Consider the following 22,921-nt stretch of genomic DNA (forward strand, 5'->3'; position numbering starts at 1 on the left):
AATATGAAAACCTGTATGTTTAAGACACAGTTATATAACAATAACCTAAAATGTGAACATAATCCCGCTTCATTATATAAAGAGACTTGCTAAAGCTGAAATCTTTTAAAATGATACCAAGAATTGATTTAATCAATCAGATTTTTGGCATCAAAATTTGAAAAAGACGCAAGTAAATTTTTTACCATCTATACAGATTAAAATACCTCAAAAAATCTTGCCTTAATTGTCTTTAGTGGAAGAATATTAGTAAGTCACCACCATGGTCTTTTTATTCATGAAGCAAGACTTGTATTAAGTTACACTCCAAATCAAGAACAAATCTCATGTCAAAGAGAAACCTGGCAAATCTCTTAAATCATCTGACATCGGAGGGAACAAAATAATGGTAAAATACTAGAATATAATTACCACATAGAAGAAAGTTCTCATCAAACTTAGCCATCAGTCAACATGGAGAGCTCACCAATTGTGAGAAGAAACCCAAATAGAGGCCACCAAAGTATCTTTGGCTCGAATTATATGCACAGAGCCCCTGCCACATCCATTTATTTTCCCTTATGTTACTGTTTACTTTGTTGTTTTTGTTTTACTTACTTCTTAGTGCTTTATTATTGTTTTAGTAACACTTACACTCATCACAACATTCAGAAGGAATAAAAGGGTATACTTCCTATCTCAGACCTCCAGCCTAGGGCATTCTCTTCCCTAGAGGCAACCAGGGATTATTTTCTTGTGTGTCCTTCCAAAGATATGGAAGCAATACATATGGAAATTTTACAATTAAATCCTTTATTTAATATGTGCGTTTAGCTATGAAATTCATCAAGAAGTCAGATACAGTATATCATGAAGTAAATTTTCACAATAGATCACTATTACAGGCAGAAATTACAAGCCACTACAATAGGATACAAGAGAATGCTACATTAAAAGAAATTACCAACAGCATACTTACCACTACAAAATTGATCACTATAAGCTCTTTCCTCAGTTTTACTAATGTTGGGTTAGTACAGCCTGAGGTAAGAAATAGTTATATTAATAAAACACAGAGTATGAGTAAATTGGTTCGATTTTATCTACCACCTCACTCTGCAGGAAACTGTCAAACCTATGCTCCTGCTGAAGAAATTATCTAGATAATATCTTAGGCAGAGGTAGAAACATATCGTACCACATGACCCCACCCCCCTCTCTACTACCGAACCCAGAGTGGAGGATTAACCCAAGGAAAAGCAATACAGTCGCTTTCCAAAGACATCTGAAATGGCTCTGTGTCATTATGGCCCTACAATGGATTCCTTCTCAGGAATATGAGCAGATTTAAAGGAATGGAAGGAGTCTTTCAGTGGTCACAAGAAGAGCATACACAAATAAACACAGGAGAGGTGACTGATGGAACCAGGTACACTGGCAAAAAGATCAAGGGCTGCAATTAGAAGGAACTTCCCATTCAGCAGAAGGATGAAGAGGATGAGGTACACTCAAATTCTGAAATTTTAAGTTTCTCACTTTTTTATATGAAACTCTTGCATATACATAATCAAATTTCAGTAAAACCTTCTATAAAATGTAATTTAAGATCAGGTGAAGCCACTTTTTAAAAATCAGAATTTAATTGGATATCAACTTATACATTTGTAAACTATATGATTCTAAGAATACGAAAAATGCAAAAAATGTCAAATGTCCTATGCAGGAAACATCCACGTATTAGTAGAGCCAAAGAACTGCAAAATCTAATCAAGTAAGCAAGCTGAGTGAAAGGTACAGATTTCTGTGGGTAGCAGAAAACTAGAAAAACAAACATATAAATAACATCTTTAGCTCATGACATATATATATATATATAGTAATTATACAAGTCCTTAGTATGACAGGATATTGTAAAGATCTGCTCTGGATATTAATAGCTCTGTGTTTCATGTCTGACCAAAACCTCTGTTCATGAAAAAATAGAAACAAGAAAACATTTACCTTCTTTACTGGGAAGGCATGTTTGAATTTTAGGAAGATTTAGAATTAAGCAGTGTGGAGAGTTTCACTTCCAGGATAACAGGGAAAGTTGCTTCAGAGACCCACTCTCCAGTGAAACAAAACTGACAACAGTATTTTAAAAAACAACCATTTAAAGTCTCTGGAGATTGTCCTAAGGGCACATTAAGAAAATTACTCAAGAAAATCTATGAAAACTTGGTATTGGGATAGTCCATGGCATTTCAGCCATAACTCATTTACTATCTTGCCCCAGTAGAGGTTGACAGAAACTCCACTCCAGGTAAGTGTGGCAAGAGAACAGAGCTTCCTCTCAGCTTTCAATCAAGGCTTATTGTATATCATAGATAAAGGTAGACCCGTCAGCATTTCTCATCCTCTCCAGCTCCTAATGGAAGAAAATAAATTCCTGGTGAGTGTGGCCAAGAGGGCAGAGGCTCCCCTCTTCCACCTAGCCTCCACCTAAAACACAGAAGCTGTATCACAGTGCAGTAGGCTGAGAATGCTAGGACCCCAACAGCTCTTGTTGCCAGTGAATCCAATTGGTGTTCCAGGTTCTTGTCCCATCCCAGAAAGAATTCAGAGACAAGACTTAAAGGTTAAAAAAGCTAGCCAAAGATGTTGCTGGTGGATCCAACCAATGTTCCAGGTTCTTGTCCCATCCCAGAAAGAATTCAGAGACAAGACGTAGTAGTTAAAAAAAGTAAAGTGAGGATTTATTAAAGGATGGATAGTACACTCTCAAGGGGAAGAGTGGGCAGGCTCAGGTAAGCGGCTGCCTGTGAAAGTTGCTGGGAACTTTCTTTAACAAGCCCTGTGCATATGTAACAATGAGAAATAAAAAACCTGGCGGCAAGGTTTGGAAAGTGCCCACAGGAGCCATGACAGTCCCAAGGCTAGACACAAAAGTCAAAGCGCAGGAAATGGCCAACTTCCTCCTTCCTCCATTCCTTTCACAGAGTAAGACAGGAAAGTGCAGCAAGATAGAGGCAGGGAGAGGAGACAAGGTTAGCCTCGGGGAGGGGGCAATGCTATGCTCTTAACTGTGCACCTAGAGAATGCAGTGTGGAAATTGTTTTGTCGTGGGCAGACAGGACTATTCTCTTTAGTCCAATCCGTGATCCCCTCACCCCTCACAGGAGAGACCTTTTTAGTGGCCAGCACCCTATAAGCTTTTACATGCTCAATTTTTGTCTATATTTTTGTGGCAGTAGGTCCAAAATAAGTGACAGATGATAAGAGAGTAATAGAGAGGGAAAGAGTTAGTGTTTCTCAAGCACAAGGGAGGTGACAGGCCTTGGCTTACCAAATCTCCAGTCTCCTGGCTGGCTCACCAAAGATGTTGCCGGTGGATCCAACCGGTGTTCCAGGTTCTTGTCCCGTTCCAGAAAGAATTCAGAGACAAGACTTAGAGGTTAAAAAAGTAAAGTGAGGATTTATTAAAGGATGAATAGTACATTCTCAAGGGGAGAGCAGATAGGCTCAGGTGAGCGGCTGCCCTGAGTTTCTTTGGCAAGTTAGTTACATAATCTGTAAAAATGAATAGGTGGAATAGTCATTGAGGAGGGAAGGGCTTGGGGTTGTATTTCCTGATTATCATCCCAACTCCACCTTCCCAAAGGGAGGAGAGATTTTTGTCCTTATTTAGTCTGGATCAGAAGTGTCATGGCGTCAGTGCATGATAGGTACTTCTGACCTGTAAGGTTATTTTTTATTGAAATGAGGGCATAATGAGCAAAAGGTTACATTCGGACACTGGAAATTCCTGCCTTTTCTGACCTTTCTTTGTTGGTCTCCAGGCCAAAAGATGTGGCCCCTTATCAGCCCAAAGATTCCTGCTCTTCTTTCTCTGCCCAGGGACCCCTGGTACATATGTAAGTTTCCTGCATCTGGCTTGTGCCCCTCCTTTCTGCCCAATTCCTGCCATTTGGTCTGTGTCCCCCTTTCTCTGCTCATATTTAGCTATCTGCCTGCTCTAACATTCTCACTCTAGATCACTTCTAGGACAGAAGTTCCACACCAGAAGCAGCAAACCAGAGGCTACTGCTCAGCCTGGTGTCCAGAACAGTGGCTCAAATAGTTTGCCCTGGAGAGGAAGACTTTAAGAAAAGAGGTCTGCGGTTCCCAAAGTAACTGACTTTATTTGAAATGGAGTGTGAGGAAGTTCAAGCCTAAGATAAGGATGCTCTCAAAAATAATAACTCTTTCTTAATTAAGGGCAACAAGCTAAACCATAGGCCAGTTAGTTCAGCAGAAAGCACCAGGGAAAGAGACCTAAAAGCACACCTACAGTCAGAACAAATCTCCGTAAGTGGCCTCAAAAACTACCCCTTCCCAAATTTAATTGGATCAGACTGCTGAGCAAGGGCACTGCTCCAGGGCACTGTGTCAAAATGATAGAACAATCAGCTGATAATGATGAAACCTAATGGGTAAGAAGCAACGCCGAGAGAAAAAGGCAGCTTGAGAGAAAGAGGTTGAAAAGAGACACTCAAAGAGAACCTGCTAAAATCATTATGATATTGGTGGTGTTTGCACAAATCAGCTAATATAACAAAATTCTGCTAAACTATACACTCTAATAGGATGAATGTCATGGCATGTGAACAGTATCTTAAGAAAGCTGCTTTTTTAAAAAAATGTAAATATACAATGGAAAAAATTTTTCAACTTAATCAGTAAGAAAGAGGCATTTTACTACAATTTGGCATTATGTTATCTTCAGTTGGGCTTCCCTCCCTACAATGTAAGCTACCTAAGGGCAAGGACTTGGACTCCTTTTTCCACTTTTATATTCCAGTACCTAGCATAGTAAGTTATCAATAAATACCGTTGAATACATGAAGGAATACTTTTGCATTCCCTTTTACCTCCACCTTGAAATGTCTTTCTCCTCCTACACAATTTCTTACCCTATCCCTTCATTTTCTTACTTAACAAATACTGATCTCTCCTTCACTTCCTCTTTAGTACATAAGCAATTAGTTTGTATTATAAATGAAATTCAGATCTTTTATTACTATTTGTGATCTTTCTGGTAAGCAATAACAAAAGGAGACAAACACTGAAGAAAATATTTATTAAAAAGAAAAAAACAGCTAGGCACTTTACGTATAAACTCTGTGACTGTGATTTAAGCTAAAATTAATTGTTTTGGCTTATGATTTAACATGCTCATAAAACATCATTACCTATTTATTTTAAAGCAAGTTCCTATTATTAACCTAATTCTAATTACAACTACCTCAAGCTAATAAAACTATAGTCCTTTAAAATATTTCACATTTCAATTGATCTACTTTATATTTAGCAAGTTACTTTACAGTAAGAATTGGTGCTTATTTATTATTAACAGCAATTTTTCTCATACTTTCCTCCTCTGCAATTGTCTGCATGTACTACACTGGTGACTAGCTATCCAAATGTTAAACAATCTCTTAAGTGGATAAGTGCAGAGTAATTACTCTCCTCATTTTAAAATATTTTTCCAAAAGAACAAAATACCTAGTAATAAACTTAACCAAAAACGTGAAAGACCTGTATATTGAAAACTACAAGACAGTAATGAAAGAAAATGAAGAACACGCAAATAAATGGAAAGATATTCCATACTCACAGATTGTAAAAATCAACATTGTTAAAATGTGCATACTACCCAAAGCAATCTACAGATTCAATGCAATCCCCATCAAAATTCCAATGACATTTTTCACAGGAGTAGGACAAAAATCCCTAAAATTTGTATGGAACCGCTGAAGACCCTAAATAGCCAAAGCAATGTTGAGAAAGAAGAATAAAGCTAGAGGCATCATGCTCCCTGATTTCAAACTATACTAACAAAGCTCTAGTATTTAAAACAGTATTGTATTAGCATAAAAACACAGATCAGTGGAAAAGAATACAGAGCCTAGAAATAAACCCATGAACATATATAGTCAATTAATTTACAACAAAGGAGCCAAGAATACACAATGGGGAAGGAATAGTTTCTTTAATAAACAGTGTTAGGAAAACTGGACAGCTACATACAAATGAATTAAACTGAACCACTATCTTACACCATACACAAAAATCAACTCAAAATGGATTAAACACTTGAATGTACAGCTGGAAACCATAAAACTCCTAGAAGAAAATATAGGCAGTCCTCTCCTTGCCTCAGGTCTGACCAATGATGTTTTGAATCTGACACTAAAAGCAAAAGCAGAAAATAACTTGTGGGATTACATCAAATTAAAAAGCTTCTGCAGAGCAAAGGAAACTATCAACGAAATGACAAACTACAGAATAGGGAAAAAAACTGCAAATCATCTATCTCATAAGGGCTAATATCCAAAATACATTTTTTTAAACTCTTAAAACTCAGTAACAATTACAACAACAAAACAATCCAACTGAAAATGGGCATAAGATCCAAATAGACATTTTCCTAAGAAGACATACAGATGGCAAATAGGTACACGAAAAGATGCTCTAGATTATTAATCACTGGGGAAATACAAACCAAAACCACAATGAGATATCACCTCACACATGTCAGAATGGTTACTGTCAAAAAGAATAGAAATAATAAATGCAGGAGAGGGTATGGAGAAAAAATAACTCTCCTACTTTATCGGTGGGATTGTAAATTGGTGCAGCCACTATGAAAAACAGTATGACGATTCCTCAAAAAATTAAAAATAGAACTACTATATGATCCAGCAACTTCCCTTCCAGGTATTCATATGAAGAATATGAAAACATTAACTTGAAAAGATATCTACACTCCCATGTTCAATGCAGCATTATTTACAACAGCCAAGATATGGAAATAAGCTAAATGTCCATCAATGGATGAGTAGATAAAGAAATTGTGTTAAATTTACAATTAAATATAATTCAGCCATTAAAAAAAAAGAATGAAATCTTGCCATTTGCAACAACATGGATGGATCCCAAGGACATTATGCTAAGTGAAATAAGTCAGGCAAAAATGCCGTATGATCTTTTATATGTGCAATCTTTAAAAAAACAAAAAAGCAAAACCTAAGCTCGTAGATACAGAGAAACGATGGGTGGCTGCCAGAGGCAGGGGGTGGAAGTGGGAGAAATGGTTGAGTGTTTTTGTTGTTTTTTAGTTAAAAAAAAAAATTGAATAAAAAAATAAGTTAAAAAATTAAATAAAAATAGAAGAACAAAGAAAAAGAATTCCCTACATTTGGGGAGGGTGGGTATAGCTCCGTGGGTAGAGTGCGTACTTAGCATGCACACACGAAGTCCTGGGTTCAATCCTCAGTACCTCCATTAAAAAAAGGAAGGAAATAAGGAAGGAAAGAAAGAAAAAAGGAAAAAAAATCTCTACATCCAAACTGAATCCTTGAAAGTTTAAATATTTCAAGTCAATAATGAATTAAATAATTTATAAATTCAGCAGATTTTTATTTTTCAACATTTTCTGTATACCGAACTATATCCCAGACATTAAGTACTTAGGGCAATAAAAATAGAAAAAGATTTCTGCCTTCATACAACTTATTTGTTCTTGTTGTACCAGAAAGAATTTTTTAAAAGTTCCTCGCTTCCTATGAACTATGATGGATGACAGGAAAAAAAAATACCAGATAACTACACATCAAAATTTATTGTTTGCTCTTTATATTTATTTATAAATAATGAACATTCATCTTAAAATAAAAATCAAGCTACTACTAGAATTTATATGTATCTAAGGAATAAAATTAATATCTGAAGAAATATCAACTGGTAGACTAGGTATAAGTTTGAGAAGTAACTATTAAGATACGTCGCTGACAAAATCATTGTCTTGCTATGTGATCTTGAGTATGTCAGAGGTTTTCAATTTCCTCCTTCATGAACTGGTAATAAGGCACCAAGAAAGTTCTGGGGAATAACTACTAAATTACAGGCAAATGCAATAAAAATGCTCTAATTAATGACTACTAGTTTCAATTAATTTGTAACAGAATGACTAAAGTAAGAGCTGAGATTTTTTTCCTCCTTTACATTTACAAAGCATCGCAAGTGTATTATAAATACTGTTTTCTATTGTTGGATTTTATCTTCTTTAAAATGTATACAACCCTATTAACATTAATTATATTCTTAAAATATAAATGGAATTTTCAAATAATTTCCCTGAAGAAATTTATGAAATAAGCTTTACTTCTTTTCTCATTAAGGTTGTAGGAATAAATATGCAGGCTTCCTGTCAGACTACAACTGACTGGTTTCCAAAGTGAATTCTATAATACAGGGGTAATCTGTCACTCTGGGTATGCTATCTCTGACAGCCTGTAGGCAAATAAAATTACATCTGACATATAACTAGAGATGCTAAGGCCCACAAAAACATCTTTCAAAAGTTTAATTAATATTTAAAAGTTTATTTAAATTTCTAACATAATATTCACTGAAAGCTATTTTTCTCATAGCACTATTTTAATCAACAGAATCTCACACACAGGCAAACTTTAAAAATTAGTGAACAGATTCACAAGAATTACTATTTTTAAAATAATTTCTTTTACCCCCTAAACAAAAGCAAATGTAGGACCCAGAAGGATAACGTACCTCAAACTTCTCAATACTCAACAAAAATTTTATAGTCCCACAGAGTAAGAAAGCAAAGAACAAAGAGCTTCAGAGCATTTCAATAGATCAGTTGAATAAATACACAGCATTAGACATAAAAATGACAACAACTTTCTAATTTTAAGTCTTTGAAAAACTGAATACCACAGTGCCCTCTACTGTCACTTTAAAGAAACAAAGAACCTGTAAAATAAACTAGGTTTTACATTTCTGAAGCTATATTCAGTATGACCAAGGAAAGAAGAAATAGTTTTCATTACCAACATAACAAACTTTCATCATAAAGAGAAGTAATCTCAACCATGTCTCACTGCTTCAAGTGTAAATAATAATATTCTCATAACCTCCCCAAAACTTTTTGTCATCACGTTATTTGATTTTATAAATGCCTTCAGGAGTAGAGGAACAATAGGCTTAGGGGGGAAAAAAATCACAGTTACAGGAGAGGAAGTAACTCCTCTATAAAGAGAATAAATATCTTTAGATAAGACTTTCACAGACCTTTGCCCCAGAGGACATGCCTAGAGCAGTAGTCTCCAAAGTGCTTAAGTAAAATATCCCAATGGGTTGTAAAAAGATAATATTATCACTTTTCTTTATAATTAAGTATTACTAATATTTAGTATATAGAATAACACGCCCTTCCCATGGGATGGTATACCACATGGTAATGTGTCAGGATACATGGGATCCTAACAGAAAAGGAGTTCCATAACGTGAAGTGTTAACAGCAGGACCCACAAAGAAACTACATACACCCACAAAGAACCTATACTGAAGAAATTCTAATTACACAATCACAAACAACAGGGAGGGATAAATTAGGAGTGGGGATTAGCAAATACAAACTACTTTACATAAAATAGGTAACTAGGTCCTATGGTATAGCACAGGGAACTATATTCAGTATCTTGCAATGGAAAATAGATACAAAAAAAGATGAGTGTGTGTATATCTATATATGACTGAATCACGATGCTGTACACCAGAAAGTAACACAACACTGTAAACTAACTATACTTCAATAATTTAAAAAAAAAACCAACAACTGACTGAGCTATTTCTTACTCCTACTTCAAACTCTTCATAAGAGTTAACAAATCTAATTAGATCTGACAATAACTTTAAAAAGTAGAAATTATAAAGATTATTTGAACTATGAAGTACTATCAGTAACTTACTATCATAAATCTCACTGTAAGTATATATTATGCCTCAAAAATAATAAATATTAACAGTAGAACCCCATCAAAACTAGCAAGACATTTTTAAATAGTTTATCTCACCATTATCTCTCCAGGAGGCAAGGTTCAGAAACCCTAAACTCAGGGTTCTTCAGCCATAACGCAAATCCCCTGGGTGCACAGCATCCACCTAGGCCTCTCTGTAAACTCCTGTAAGACCTGGGGTTGGATGGGAGAGCAAGGAGAAGCACCACAAACATGAAGCTCATACTAGGTGCTGTGCCATCAGTAGAAAAGTCCTTTGTCTTTGACCCAAGTATCTCACATCTTTTGCTAGTATCCATGAAACCTGTGGCAGGTTAACTTCTCTTACGAATAAGATAAAATCTTCAGACCCTTTACAGTTTAAGATAGTACTATGATCATGTACAAAGACTATATGTGGTTATTGCGTAAAAGGAATATAGGAACTCTCAGTACTATTTTTACAACTTTTAAGTCTAAAATTATTTTTAGCCTAAAATTAAATCATTCAGTAACTAAATTCCAAATCCTCCACTCCAAAATAAAATAATGATGATGTTAATGGAGTCATCACTGCCACTGTAAAATTTGTACATATTAGATTCTCAAAGAATTCATGATTTGTTAGGGAGTGAGAGAAATGGATAAAGGGAGTCAGAAGGTGCAAACTCTCGGTGATAAAATAAACTGCTTATTTGGAAGCTGCTAAGAGAGTAGATCTTAAAAGTTCTCATCACGAGAAAAAAAGCTTTTCTGTAATTATGTGAGGTGACAGATGTTAACTAAACTTTCTGTGCTGATCATTTTGCAATGTACATAAATATCAAATCATTATGTTGTACACCTGAAACTAATATAAGGTTATATGTAAAATAAACCTCAATAAAAATACAAAAACGAATCCATGTTCTGCTAGAGCAATGGTAATTGCTGCATTTTTTCCAGTGATTTCTTCTGTTTGAGGGTTTGCATTAAAGATTCAATTTCAAGTACATTAAGGGTGATGCATACACTTTGTTTGTTAACTACTCAGGTAACTGTGTACTGCCACTTTTGTGGAAATTGGAAACCTTATGCATAGCTGATGGGAATGTAAAATTGTTACAGCTGCTATGAAAAACAGTTGGATGATTCCCCAAAAAGTTAAACTCAGAACTACCATATGACCCAGCAATTCCACTCCATTCCTAGGTATATATCCAAAAGAATTAAAAGAACTAGAATAGATGTTTGTATATCACTGTTCATAGTAGCACTATTCACAGGAGCCAAAAGGTAAAAACAAACCAAGCATCCATCAACAAAAGAACTGATAACAGATCAATAAAATTGGCATATTCATACAATTTGGCTATAAAAATAAAATTCTGATGTATGCTATACCATGGATGGACCTTGAAAGCATTATTTTTAGTGAAATGTCAGACAGAGAAGGACAAATATTATATGATTATTTGAAACATCTAGAAGAGGTAAATTCACAGAAACAAAGTAGAATACAGGTTACCAGGGAATAGAGGGAGGAGGGGATGAGAATATATTATTTAATGGATACAGAGTTTACGTTGGGGATGATGAGGCATTTGGGGTACAGACAATATAGAGGGTTATGCAACATTGTGAATATATTTAATGCCACCGAGTTGCACACTTATGAATGGTTAAATGATAAATACTATGTTATGTATATGTTATCACAATTTTTTAATTGGCCTGCCAAGTAGCACATTTACACAAACATCTCTTTTTTTTTAAGACTTTTTTTTTTAGATTCACAGTGAAATTGAAGGAAAGGTACAGAGGTTTCCCATATACTTTCAGCCCCGACACATGCATAGCCTACCCCATTATCAATATCCCGTCAGAGAGGTACATTCATTATGACTGATGAACCCAGATCGACAGTTTGCATAGATTTCTTTTTTTTTTTTTTTTTTGGTGGGGCCAAGTAATTAGGTATACTTATTTATTTATTTTTGGAGGAGGTACTGGGGATAGAACCCAGGACCTCATGCATGCTAAACATGTGCTCTACCACTTGAGCTATATCCTCCACTGCATAGACTTTTAAAAATAATTTCTATCTCTCTATTGAGAGTCTCTTTTAATTCACTGTCATTATATTTTCCTATAATTCTTTGAACCTATTTATAGAAGTTGCTTTGAAGTCTTTTTCTACTAAATTTAAAATCTGGATCCACTCAAAGTCAGTTTCTATTGGCTGCTATTCTCCATGCATATGAGTCATACTTTTCTGTTTCTTTGCAGGTCTAGTAAGCTTTGGTTGAAAAGTAAACATTTTGGATAATATAGTGTAGAAACTCTGGATTCTATTTAACTTTTGTGGTGGTTTGGAAACTTGTCTGGACTTAAACTGTGGACACTCTGCCTCTTATAGCGTGCAGCCACTGGTATGTCTGTTCAGTTTTTTGGGTTTTTTCTTTAATTCTTATTTTTATTTATTCTTAGGGGTCAACCCTGTGAGATCAGACACATTTCTATCAGGTCTATCCCTCTAGCCCTTTGCAAGGTTAAGAGACTCATTCCACACTTTTTCATTTTTTCCCTTGAGTAATCCCAGAACACTTCTTCTATTTACATCACTGCTCTCCTTTTTCCCACAACCTTCCCACTAGACTTCCAAAAGAATAAAAACAAAAAACAAGCAAACAAAAAACTCAGCAGAGAAAAAAACTTCTATTAGTCAATAATACCTTCAAATTCATCCTTCTGACTGAAATGTGAAGAGTCACGAAGAGAAATGAGAAGTGATCAGAGGCAGATAAAGGATTCAGAAGAGAAAAGCTGGACCTTAGAAAAGATAATAATTAAAACTGCTAAAATAACCATGGACAAAGAAAAAGAATCTACAGATTAGAAGAAGGCAAAGGAACACCTCACTGGAAGTATTCATTATGTGTAATTGGAAAACAACGGCAATCATATTGTTCATTTCAGTATAATTCATTATTCTGTGATGTAGTATTAAAACTATGAAAGCTAAAGCAGTTCTGCCTCTGACTACTCACCTGACCTTAAGAATCTATAAAAGGATAACTCAACATTGTAAATCAACTATATTTCATTTAAAAAAATTAAAAAGCACCTCAATGTTCATAGCAGCACTATTTACAATAGCCAAGATATGGAAGCAACCTAAATGTCCATTGATAAATGACTGGATAAAGAAGATATGGTGTATATGTATACAATGGACTATTACACAGCCACAAAAAAGAATGAAATAATACCATTTGCAGCAACATAGATGGACCTAGAGATCATCATTCTAAGTGAAGTAAGTCAGACAAACACAAATATCATATATCATTTATATGTGGAATCTAAAAAAAAATGATACAAATGAACTTATTTACAAAACAGAAATAGACTCATAGACATAGAAAACAAACTTATAGTTACCAAGGAGAAAGGAGAGGGAGGCATAAATTGGGAGCTTGAGATTAGCATACACACACACATATATAAAATAGATAAACAAGGACCTACTCCACAGCACAGAGAACTATATTCAATATCTTGTAATAACTGATAATGCAAAAGTATCTGAAAAAGAATAGATTATACATATGTATGTATAACTGAATCACTTTGTTGAATACTTTAAATTAACACAACTTTGCAAATCAACTATACTTCTAAAAATGGAAAAACAGACTCCATAAAAGGGAATAACTAAATCACAAAGTTGTTTTATGGATTAAATAAAAACATACAAGTAAAAAAGCACTTTGTAACCTGTAAAATCTTTTTAAATAATGCCAAATTTATTTAGATATAGAGAAAAATCAAGTGGTTGCCAGAGGGGAGGGGGCTGGAAGGATGAGTGAAAAATGTGAGGGAAACTAAGAGGTACAAACTTCTAGTTACAAAATAAATGTGTTACATGTATGAAACATACAGTGTAAAGAATATAGTCAACAATTATGTAATATCTCTGTATAGTGACCATGGTAACTAGACTTAATGTCATGATCATTTTCTAACATACAGAAATATCCAACCACTATGCTGTGCAGCAGGAACTAACATAGTGTTGTAGGTCAACTATACTTCAAAAAACAAATAAACTTACAGAAAAGATCAGATGTATGGTTACCAGAGGTGAGGAGTGATGGGAAGGGGAACTGGATGAAGGTGATCAAAAGGTACAAACTTCTAGCGATAAGATAAATAAGTATCAAAGATGTAACATGCAACATAATTAATATAATTAACGCTGCTGACGGTATACATGAAAGTTGTTAATAAAGTAAATCCTAAGAGTTCTCATCAGAAGGAAATTTTTTCTTTTTCTTTTATTTTGTATCTGTATGAGATGACAGATGTTCACTAAACTTATTATGGTAATCATTTCATGATATATGTAAGTCAAATGATCAGTGTACACCTTAAATCTATCAGTGCTGTATTATACCAATTACACCAATAACACTGGAAGAAAAAAGTAAAATACATTACACATTTTTAAAAATAAGTGAAAAAAAAATCTTATACTAGACTACTTCGGAATATATTCTCTCACTACATAAGCACTAACAGAACTATGAATTATTAATTTGAGGCAAATGTAAATGTACTTAAAAATTAATGTGCTTTGATGTTCTCTGAAGAAAACATCTATGTGAGTGTAATGATACATTCTTATTTTTCTTGGGGAAAATAAATCAAACATTTAGAAAGCTCTCATGTGTTTTTTTTTTTTTTTAACTAGTCATTCCTCTTTAGAGACTTAATTAAGATTTAAGAAAAAAATTCCCTCTTGAGATATATCATTTTTGCTCAGCTTTGAACATATGGTTAGCTTGCACAGTAATTTGTAAATCAGTTAGCTTCCCACATATATTAGGAATGAACTAGTTCAAAGAATAAACATATTTCCTACATTAACAAGAAAGAACAAATTAACAATAATTTTCTTAGGAATACAATACTTTTGATACACACAAAGAATTAAATTTGTAGATTACCTAAATTTTACGCCACAGATTATCATCAACAATGTAGTTTAAATTTACCAAAACAGTTTGTTTTCTAAGTGTTGATACCAATTCAGCAATCTTAATTATTGTAAACTAATTGCCTTGGAAATGACCATTTTCCACTTTTACCTACCAAACCTGAAGGCTGATTTACCCTGCTGCTCAAGCAGACCAGCCCACAATGACATACAGGAGACCCAGAATCAAAAAGCAAATGAGTTAATCATAGATGACTTCAACAGGAATGACTGGGAGCAATGGTGATCTGGACAAATGACACCCAAACTAAAGGCATAGCTAAAACTCAGCTTAGCCAGCTATTGTTCAGGAAGATGGCTCCCAAATTGCTAGATCTTCCCATTCTCACAGAAGTGAGAAATCTGGATTTTGATATAAAATATCTTGCTTTTTCACTATTAGCCACCAATTTTAAAACTGGTAAAAATATAGTTTTAAACAAAACATCTGGGGGCTGCCAGTCTGTGGCTCCTGTATTTTTCTTAAACACCTGCAGCCTTCCCTGCTTCACTTTCTCATGATTTTATCCCCATCACTCTTTTTCTCCAGAAAATTCAAGTCTAAAGAATAAGGAAAAGGTTTAGACATGGAATAAAGGAGCTAGATGTCAGCTAAAAGGTACAAGCTTGGAACTAGAAGATGAATAAATACTGGAGATCTTTTGCATGGCATTGTGATTATACTCAACATTACTGTTTTATATACTTCAAACGTGCTAAGAGATTACGTCTTAAATTTCAGCATAAAAAAAGAAAATTAGGTGACCATAGCTAATCACTACCAGTGATAATCATACTGCAATATATAAATATATCAAATCAACAGGCTATATATCTTAAACTTATACAATACTGTACACCAATTGTATCTCAATTTTTGTTAAAAAAAAGAGTAAGAGAATACTAAAGCTCAGGCATCTTGTTACTAAACTTGAATTAAACTTACTTTAGCTTAAAAAGCATGAAAATCAGAGCTACTCCTGTAGCTTCAGTGACTCCACTTCAAGTGGTGACTATATCCACTCTGCAAACAAAATCTTAAGGCTTCTTCAGGAGGCGTGGAGCACAGGGCAAAGTCAAGCCCTTGCAAGAGCTTGGCAGCCAAGTGGACTGGCACTGGAGACCCAACTCTGCCACCTGACTGTTACCTCTACCTCCTCATTGTTTAAAAGCTAACAGTATCATCAACTCCAGAAAGCTGTTATGAGAAACAAATAAAATACCATACATAAAACACCTAGGCCTGGTGGGTAACCTGTGGATGATCAGTGCTTAATAAATGGGCACTAAATATATTGATGTGGTTTATCATAATCCTTACAACTCTCTACTTTTGATAGAAAGCACTGGAGACAGAAAAATCTGTCTCAGAGCCTATTTGTGTCAGACTGTGTCCATGCTCTCCCTGCTGTCTTCCCCCCTTAGACAGAGTAAAAAATACTCTGTATTTAGACATTATGCCATTATTTAAAACCAATGATTTGCAAGTGGTTTCTGACTCTTGTCCTCAGACAGGAATATCCACAGAAGATATAAAAGTGTAATTAAGATGTCTAACACCTTTACTGGAATGAAGCCCTTTACTGGAAACTCCTCCCAGTCAGGTTTTTTTTACCACTGTATCACCACTCAGTTTGCTTTTTTCTTAATGAAATAGAGTATAAAATATGACAGCTAAAAGTCACCTATAGAAGTCAAACTGTCACCTCCATTCAAATATTAAAATACTTCAGTGGCTGGTTTGTTGGGTTCCAGTGCATTAGGCTCAGTCTCCCCAACACAGTTTATTTGGCCCTTCCCAGTGCAACCATCATGAATCCCTGCAGCCTCATCTCACCATTCCTTCCTTTCTGCCCAGATCTCCAAATACACTATACTCTGTATAGTGTACTCTGGAACATGCTGTTCCTTTTAATAGGAACACCCTTTTTTAAAAATAAAATATGTATCTTGCAATAACAAATTGGTTTTGGATCTTTTAAAGAATACTCCATTCATGTTTAAGATAAGTTGTACTTTTAACAAGCAAGATTCTGCTGAGAAGTTAAATTGAGTTTCTACTTCCTAAACAGAACCAGTTTCTACTACTACTTAGGCTGTGACAATTATAGCAATGCGATTAGAGAAATAAATACTGTTTTAAGTAAATGGTCAAATAATTGTAATTTACTAATCACTCAAATCTAAGAATGCATTTTAATTTTAAAAACTATTATAAACATAAATGTAAAGAAGTTCATTCAGGCACCCAGTTAAAACCTGAACAGCCTAATGCAATAAAATAAAAGAGCTATGAATTAGTTTATATTTTATTGATAACACCTAAATATTCTCCATATTTCTACAACTGTATTCTAACCAAGTAAAGCAAATAAAATGTATAATATGCCAAAAGAGAGAAGAGCCTTTAATAGGCAGAAAATGTCAGTAGAAAAAACAAAGTGCAGAAATGTCAGAATAAATTATAATTCTAAAGTATTAACTAAACGGAATTGAAAACAAGCTAAATCCATCAAGTAATTTAAAAAAATTTTTAAGCAAATCAGGCTAGGGAATAGGGAGGGATGAAAAGGGAGAGCAAAGAAAATTTTTAGGGCAGTGTCTGTATGACACTATACTGGTGGATATATGTTATCACAAACTTGTCCAAACTCAAAATACATACAACACCAAGAATGAATCCTAATGTAAACTATGGACTTTGAGCGATAATAATGTGTCAATGGAGTTCATCAGCCGTAACAAATGTACCACTCTGGTGGAGAATGTTCATATGGGAAAGCTATGCATGTGTGGGGGCAGAGGGCATATAGAAAATCTCTGTACCTTTGCTCAATTTTGCTGTGAATCTAAAACTGCTCTAAAAAATAAAGTCTATTAAAGGGGTGGAGAGGAGCAGATCAAAAAAAAATGCAAATCTCTGCTAAATACAGAAGACTAATTTTTGAACTATTACAATTAGTAGCTCTCAGTAGACTAAAAACTACATGTTAAAGCTAGCATAATTGGCTCTGGATTTATATTTGAAACACCTTCCTTTCAGCATCCTGTTGAGACCCCTTCATAGCATTTTTAAGTGTTATTTCCTAACAACTTTAGACAACTTATTTAAATAAATTATATTCACACACCCCTTCTGTTCCAATACATCGTCTCTCTTGACACAAATTACTCATTGTCCTCAAAGGTCTACTGAGTGCGTACTACACAGAGTACATTCAGAAAATATTTTTTAAAAAATCCTTACACTTAAGACCCCTTTCTCGAAGACCCTACATTCCAGCCCTGGGAAAAGGTCAAAATGGCCAAGGTAGAATACTCCAAGTACTCAAACAGTAAAGACATTCAACCAGTCTGTCCTTCTGTTCCCCTTCCTAGAATGCTTTTCTCTTAACTGGATCCTTCTCATCTTTCAGATGTCAATATAAATGCTATCTCTTCAGAAATCCTCTCCTGACATCATCCTATTTTCTATCACAACATCCCATTACTTTCCTTCATTGCTGGTGATTTTTAAACCTTTAATTACATACTTGGTGGCCTGTTAACTGGTTTATTATCTGTATCCAATAATTGGACATTGTGGGGACAAAGACTCCACCGTATTACCAGTAATTAGCAAAGCACTCATTAAACAATGATTAAATGAAGGCACAAATCTGGTGCTCAGGAGAAAGGTCTGAGCTAGAGATATTGAGGTAGAGGTAATACCTTACCCATGAAAATTGGTACAATCATCTGTGGGAAATGTATGAGGTTCAAAGAGAAGAGGATCCAGAACCAAGACCTTGAGGAAGCCCAACATTAAGAGTTTTGACAGAACAGGCAAAGAAGACTAGGACAGAGAAGTCAAATAGACCAAAAAGAGTTTCAAGGAGTGAGAATTTCAACTGCAGAAATCCGCCAAGAGGTCCAGTAAAAAGTAAATAGAAAAGGATCCACTAGATTTTACCTCATTAAGGTTAATGGTGACTTTAGTGACAGCCATTTCAGAGCACCTAGGATCTGAGGACAAATTACAGATTGATTCCCAGGTGAGGAAGTGGAGACAATCTAACAGTTAAAGGTGGGAAGGGCAACAGAGAGACAGGTGATAGATGCAGGCCTTTAGTAACCAAGAGAAATGGTCCTCAAAATAATAGCACATTTGTATAGTAAGAGATTCAAACAAGCAGGGAAAGCAATCCCCACAATCCTGAAGTACACCCACACCATGAGGTAATCCTGAAAAGTACTTAAAAGTTGGATCAGGCAAATGATGTTAATGTTAGTTAATAAGTTGTCTCATTAGACTGTATGCTCCCCAGCGAGCACCGAGACAACGTCTGTTTTATCCACGCCTTAGTTCCAAGGAACCTAGCACAGTGCCTGGCACACAGCAGGCGTTCAATAAATACTTCTAGGTGAATTCAGAATTTCGAACACAATTTAACTACAGTAATAGCCACCTTGATTGTCTCTCTTCTCTAATCCAATTTTTGTTAGTTTGTTCGTTTGTTTACTGTTACAAATATTATTGTCATTACGCCTTATTTCCTCTATCAGGCGCTCAAGTTTCTTGACGGCGGAACTTATGTTGGCTCCCACGACCAGCTCAGTGTCTTGCAGAAAGTAAGACTAAATAACCCTGAACCTGGATAAATGGCTTCTTACTAAAAAGCTGTGACAGGTATTTCTCAGTGTTCAAGCTCAACCAGCGGACCCTGACACCCCCCAGCGCTGACATGCCACAGCCGGCGCTCCCCGGGCCGGAGCCGCAGCAGCCTCCTCCCCGGCAGGGGGCGCTGCAGCACCCTCACCAAGTCCCTCGCCCGCCTCAGTCCCCGCCCCCGCCCGGCAGTCACCTGCAGCGGCTGCACTCGGGCCTCCGCTCCGCCGGCTCCACTGGTAGTTCCCACAGCCCGTCCGCACTGGCGCCGTCCGCCTCCGCGTCCACGGCAGCTGCCGCCGGCGGTGCGCCGCCCCCCTGCCGCTCCTCTTCGTCGGGCCTCTGAGACCTCGAGGCCCCAGGCGCCCGCCCGACGGGGTCCGTGGACGTTCGCGCCTCTTTCTGCGGCTCCATGGCGGGCGCTCAGGTCCTGCTGTCACATTGAGGCCCCGCTGCCGCCGGGGGGCGCCACACGCTGGAGAAACAGGCCCGCGCGGCGCGCCACGCACGCACGCACGCCGCGTACGGGGGGCGGGTCTCCGACACCCAGGGCCGAGGTCCCGCCCCACAGCGGAGGAGGGAGCGCTTTGTTGTGGGGTGTCCTGTTCACCCAGAACCAGGAAGGCATGTGTGGGTTATCCTGGGGAGCAGGTGAGATTAGGAAGGCGTTTCTGGGGCAGGTGAAGGAGTCTCCTATGAGAACACCTCAGATAGATAGCGAACCTGAAAGTGCCTTCCTTAATTTCACCCCTTTAGTGTGAAAATAAAATGGAGTTCTGTCCGTATTCCGCCGTAGCAGGCCTGGTTAAGAGTTAGCTGGGAGCGCGCACAGCACCTGCAGCAGCGGATGTGCTTGATGGTTTCAGGCCGACAAAGGAGAGGTTGTACCGACTGAAAATCAGGCTCACTGCTGGTCCGTTTCATGGGAATGTGTCTTGTGTCTTGTACTTCTTGGTATTTCTAGTCGTCATCACGTTATCGAGCATTCTGTTTTACACTAGACACTAAGAATTTGTTTAAGTGAGGTTTTTAAGCTGTTCGCGAGGCCTCTAAGCAAGAGGCAGTAAGAGAGGTGAGATTTCATGGATGAAGAAAAGAAAGAAAGAAAGAAAAAAAAAGCAGCAGAAACATAACTACCTTGCCCAAGGTTTTACAGCTCTAGAAAACAGCAATATAGCCCGCCGTTTTTCAAAAGCCAAAATGAAATCCACTTCAGAAAGTGGAAATATTACTTGCCCTAAACAGGTGCTGATTCTTTTTACGTTTTCACACTTTGTTACTTCTACCAACATTAAACATTTTAAACAAAAAAAGTTTTCACCAGTTAGTTGTTTTGCAATCATAATTATCTTGATTCTAGAGCTATGAAGAATTAAATACAAAAGTAGATTTATCACTAACAGTAATACAGCAGTATTGTATTTCTTAAAGGGTTTATTTCACAATTAGGTTTTTAGTCATCTTCAAATCAATCTTGTGTGTAGAATACAGGGCTACTGTTTTCAACTATACTGCATTATTTTTCTCTGGAAATAGCACCCATCATTTATTTTGGAGTACTCTAAGGGAGGATTTAAAAAAGGCTGAAAACTTGCCTAGTGATGGATGTAGGGTGGGAGAAACAACTGGAACTTAATGCCGTTTGGAATTCGGAGGTAATGAAATCCTAGAGACTGTAGAAAGGGAGATGAATCAGAAAATAAAGAAATATGACTGCTGATTTAGGTTAGAGAACCAACTCTTTAACTACCAAAATTAAATTCTCATTAATCAACTCATAACTCTCAAGTTGCTAGATGTGAAATGTTCTCTTAAGGCATTTAAAGTGCCTCCAGACTCCCAGCTATGAGGTACGTGAGGGCAGAGGAGTCCTGACAAACCGACACATATTTGGCTTTCTCCTTTAACACCACACATCAGATCACTGGCTCTGCCCATCAAAGTGTTCAAAATCGAACCATTTATCTCTCCTACTACTTCTGCCCTGATTCAAGCCCCTGTCATCTCTTGTCTAGAATATTACCATAGGCACATAAAGGTTCCCTTGCTCCATCCTTGCTTCTCTATAGCCCATTCTCCCAGAGGTTGACCAGAACCAAAGAAAACTCCCAAGTAGGAGGAATACAGCCGGACTTGGGAGAAAAGAGAGTCATTTTCCCCTCTAGAAAGCAAGAAATTCACCCAGTATCCAGGTTTATGAGCCCTGACCTTGAGAAGCCTAAGGAAATATATCATCTACCCTGCCAGCTGCTACTTTATGTGAGCTCACCAAGCTGGGACAAACCCTGGTATCAAACTAAACCTCTGAGAAATACCAAGGCACCAAGAAGTTGAGCAAAAGTTCCTTTAAGGGATACAGTCAACTTACTAGTGCATCAATGTTGCAAAATAATCTACTGACATGTTAATTTATATTTTATTTATCTCCCAACTCCTAGTAAGCAGAATATTATGCTTCTTTGCCTCAGGGGAGTTTGAGAGGTAAAAACTGGTTAGAGATAACCTCAGTATTCGGCCTGATGTGTGCACATGTGTGTTAGTGATAAGATGAGTAAGTGTCCTTGGAGTAAAAGCAAAAACTTAAGACTGTTAAAGGAAAGATGTCCTTAACTGGGAAGGGGACAAAGGGTAACCGAAACCCCACCCTCACAGTGCTCACAGGTAATGATGCAACATCCAGATTGGAGGAATGAGGGGATGACTTCCTGTTTGCCTAGAGGGGATGAACCCTAGACCCCAGGTTTCCTGGCTTTGTGAAGATCCTGCTGCTGCCATCAGAATACATAGGACCAGGAAAGCAGGGGAAATGGCATCTCATTGGTAGCAAGTGGTTGACAGGTCTGAGGGCCTCACTTATATTTTGGCCCATGGTAAGATCCTTGGGACCTTGCATGTAGGGAAAAGGGCCTCAGTAATGTCTGGGATTGAATGCCCTGCCAGCCCAGCAGAATAAGGATTCAGTACTGGATAAACTTTGATTTAAATGAAATAAAAATAAAATATTCCTTGCTGTATTAGTTTCCTATTGCTGCTGTAATGAATTATCACAAATTTAGTGGTTTAAAAGAATACATATTTATTATCTTACAGTTCTGTATGTCACAAATCTGACAATATCTCATAGGGGTAAAATCCAGGTGGTGGCAGTCTGCATTCCTTTGAAGGCTCTAAGAGAGAATCCATTTCCTTGCTCATCATTCAGGTTGTTGGAAGAATTCAGTTTTTTTCTTTTTCTTTTTTACTTTGCAAATTATATTTATTGCTATATCCAAGGCACAGTGTTCCAAGCTTAAGTTTTCAAAACTGTATGTACTAAGATAAATTTGAATTTATCATTCATTTGTAATTTTTCATCATTCATTTTTCTTAATTAAAGTATAATTGTGTCAATTTCTGGTATACAGCATAATGCTTCAGTCATAAATATGCATACATATATTCATTTTCATATTC

The 22,921-nt window shown here is 36.6% G+C and overlaps 1 protein-coding gene across 4 annotated transcripts in view; it reads right to left on the reverse strand.

Moving 5' to 3' along the window:
* Positions 1 to 22,921, reverse strand: part of DTWD2 (DTW domain containing 2) — a 155,159-nt gene that overhangs the window by 74,950 nt on the left and 57,288 nt on the right. The window contains exon 1 of one of the 4 annotated variants that reach the window (XR_012505602.1): positions 19,665 to 20,875. The exons of 1 other annotated variant lie outside the window; for it this stretch is intronic. Coding sequence is in view for 2 of the 3 variants with exons in the window: in XM_074360529.1 (XP_074216630.1) it covers positions 19,665 to 19,882 (218 nt within the window). In the remaining variant the exon portion in view is untranslated. Of the gene's footprint in view, positions 1 to 19,664; positions 21,081 to 22,921 lie in introns of those variants that run through there. 2 more of the 4 variants (XM_074360529.1, XM_074360530.1) reach the window with 2 other exon arrangements.

Source organism: Camelus bactrianus, chromosome 3 (assembly GCF_048773025.1).
Source record: "Camelus bactrianus isolate YW-2024 breed Bactrian camel chromosome 3, ASM4877302v1, whole genome shotgun sequence".
NCBI lineage: Eukaryota > Metazoa > Chordata > Mammalia > Artiodactyla > Camelidae > Camelus > Camelus bactrianus.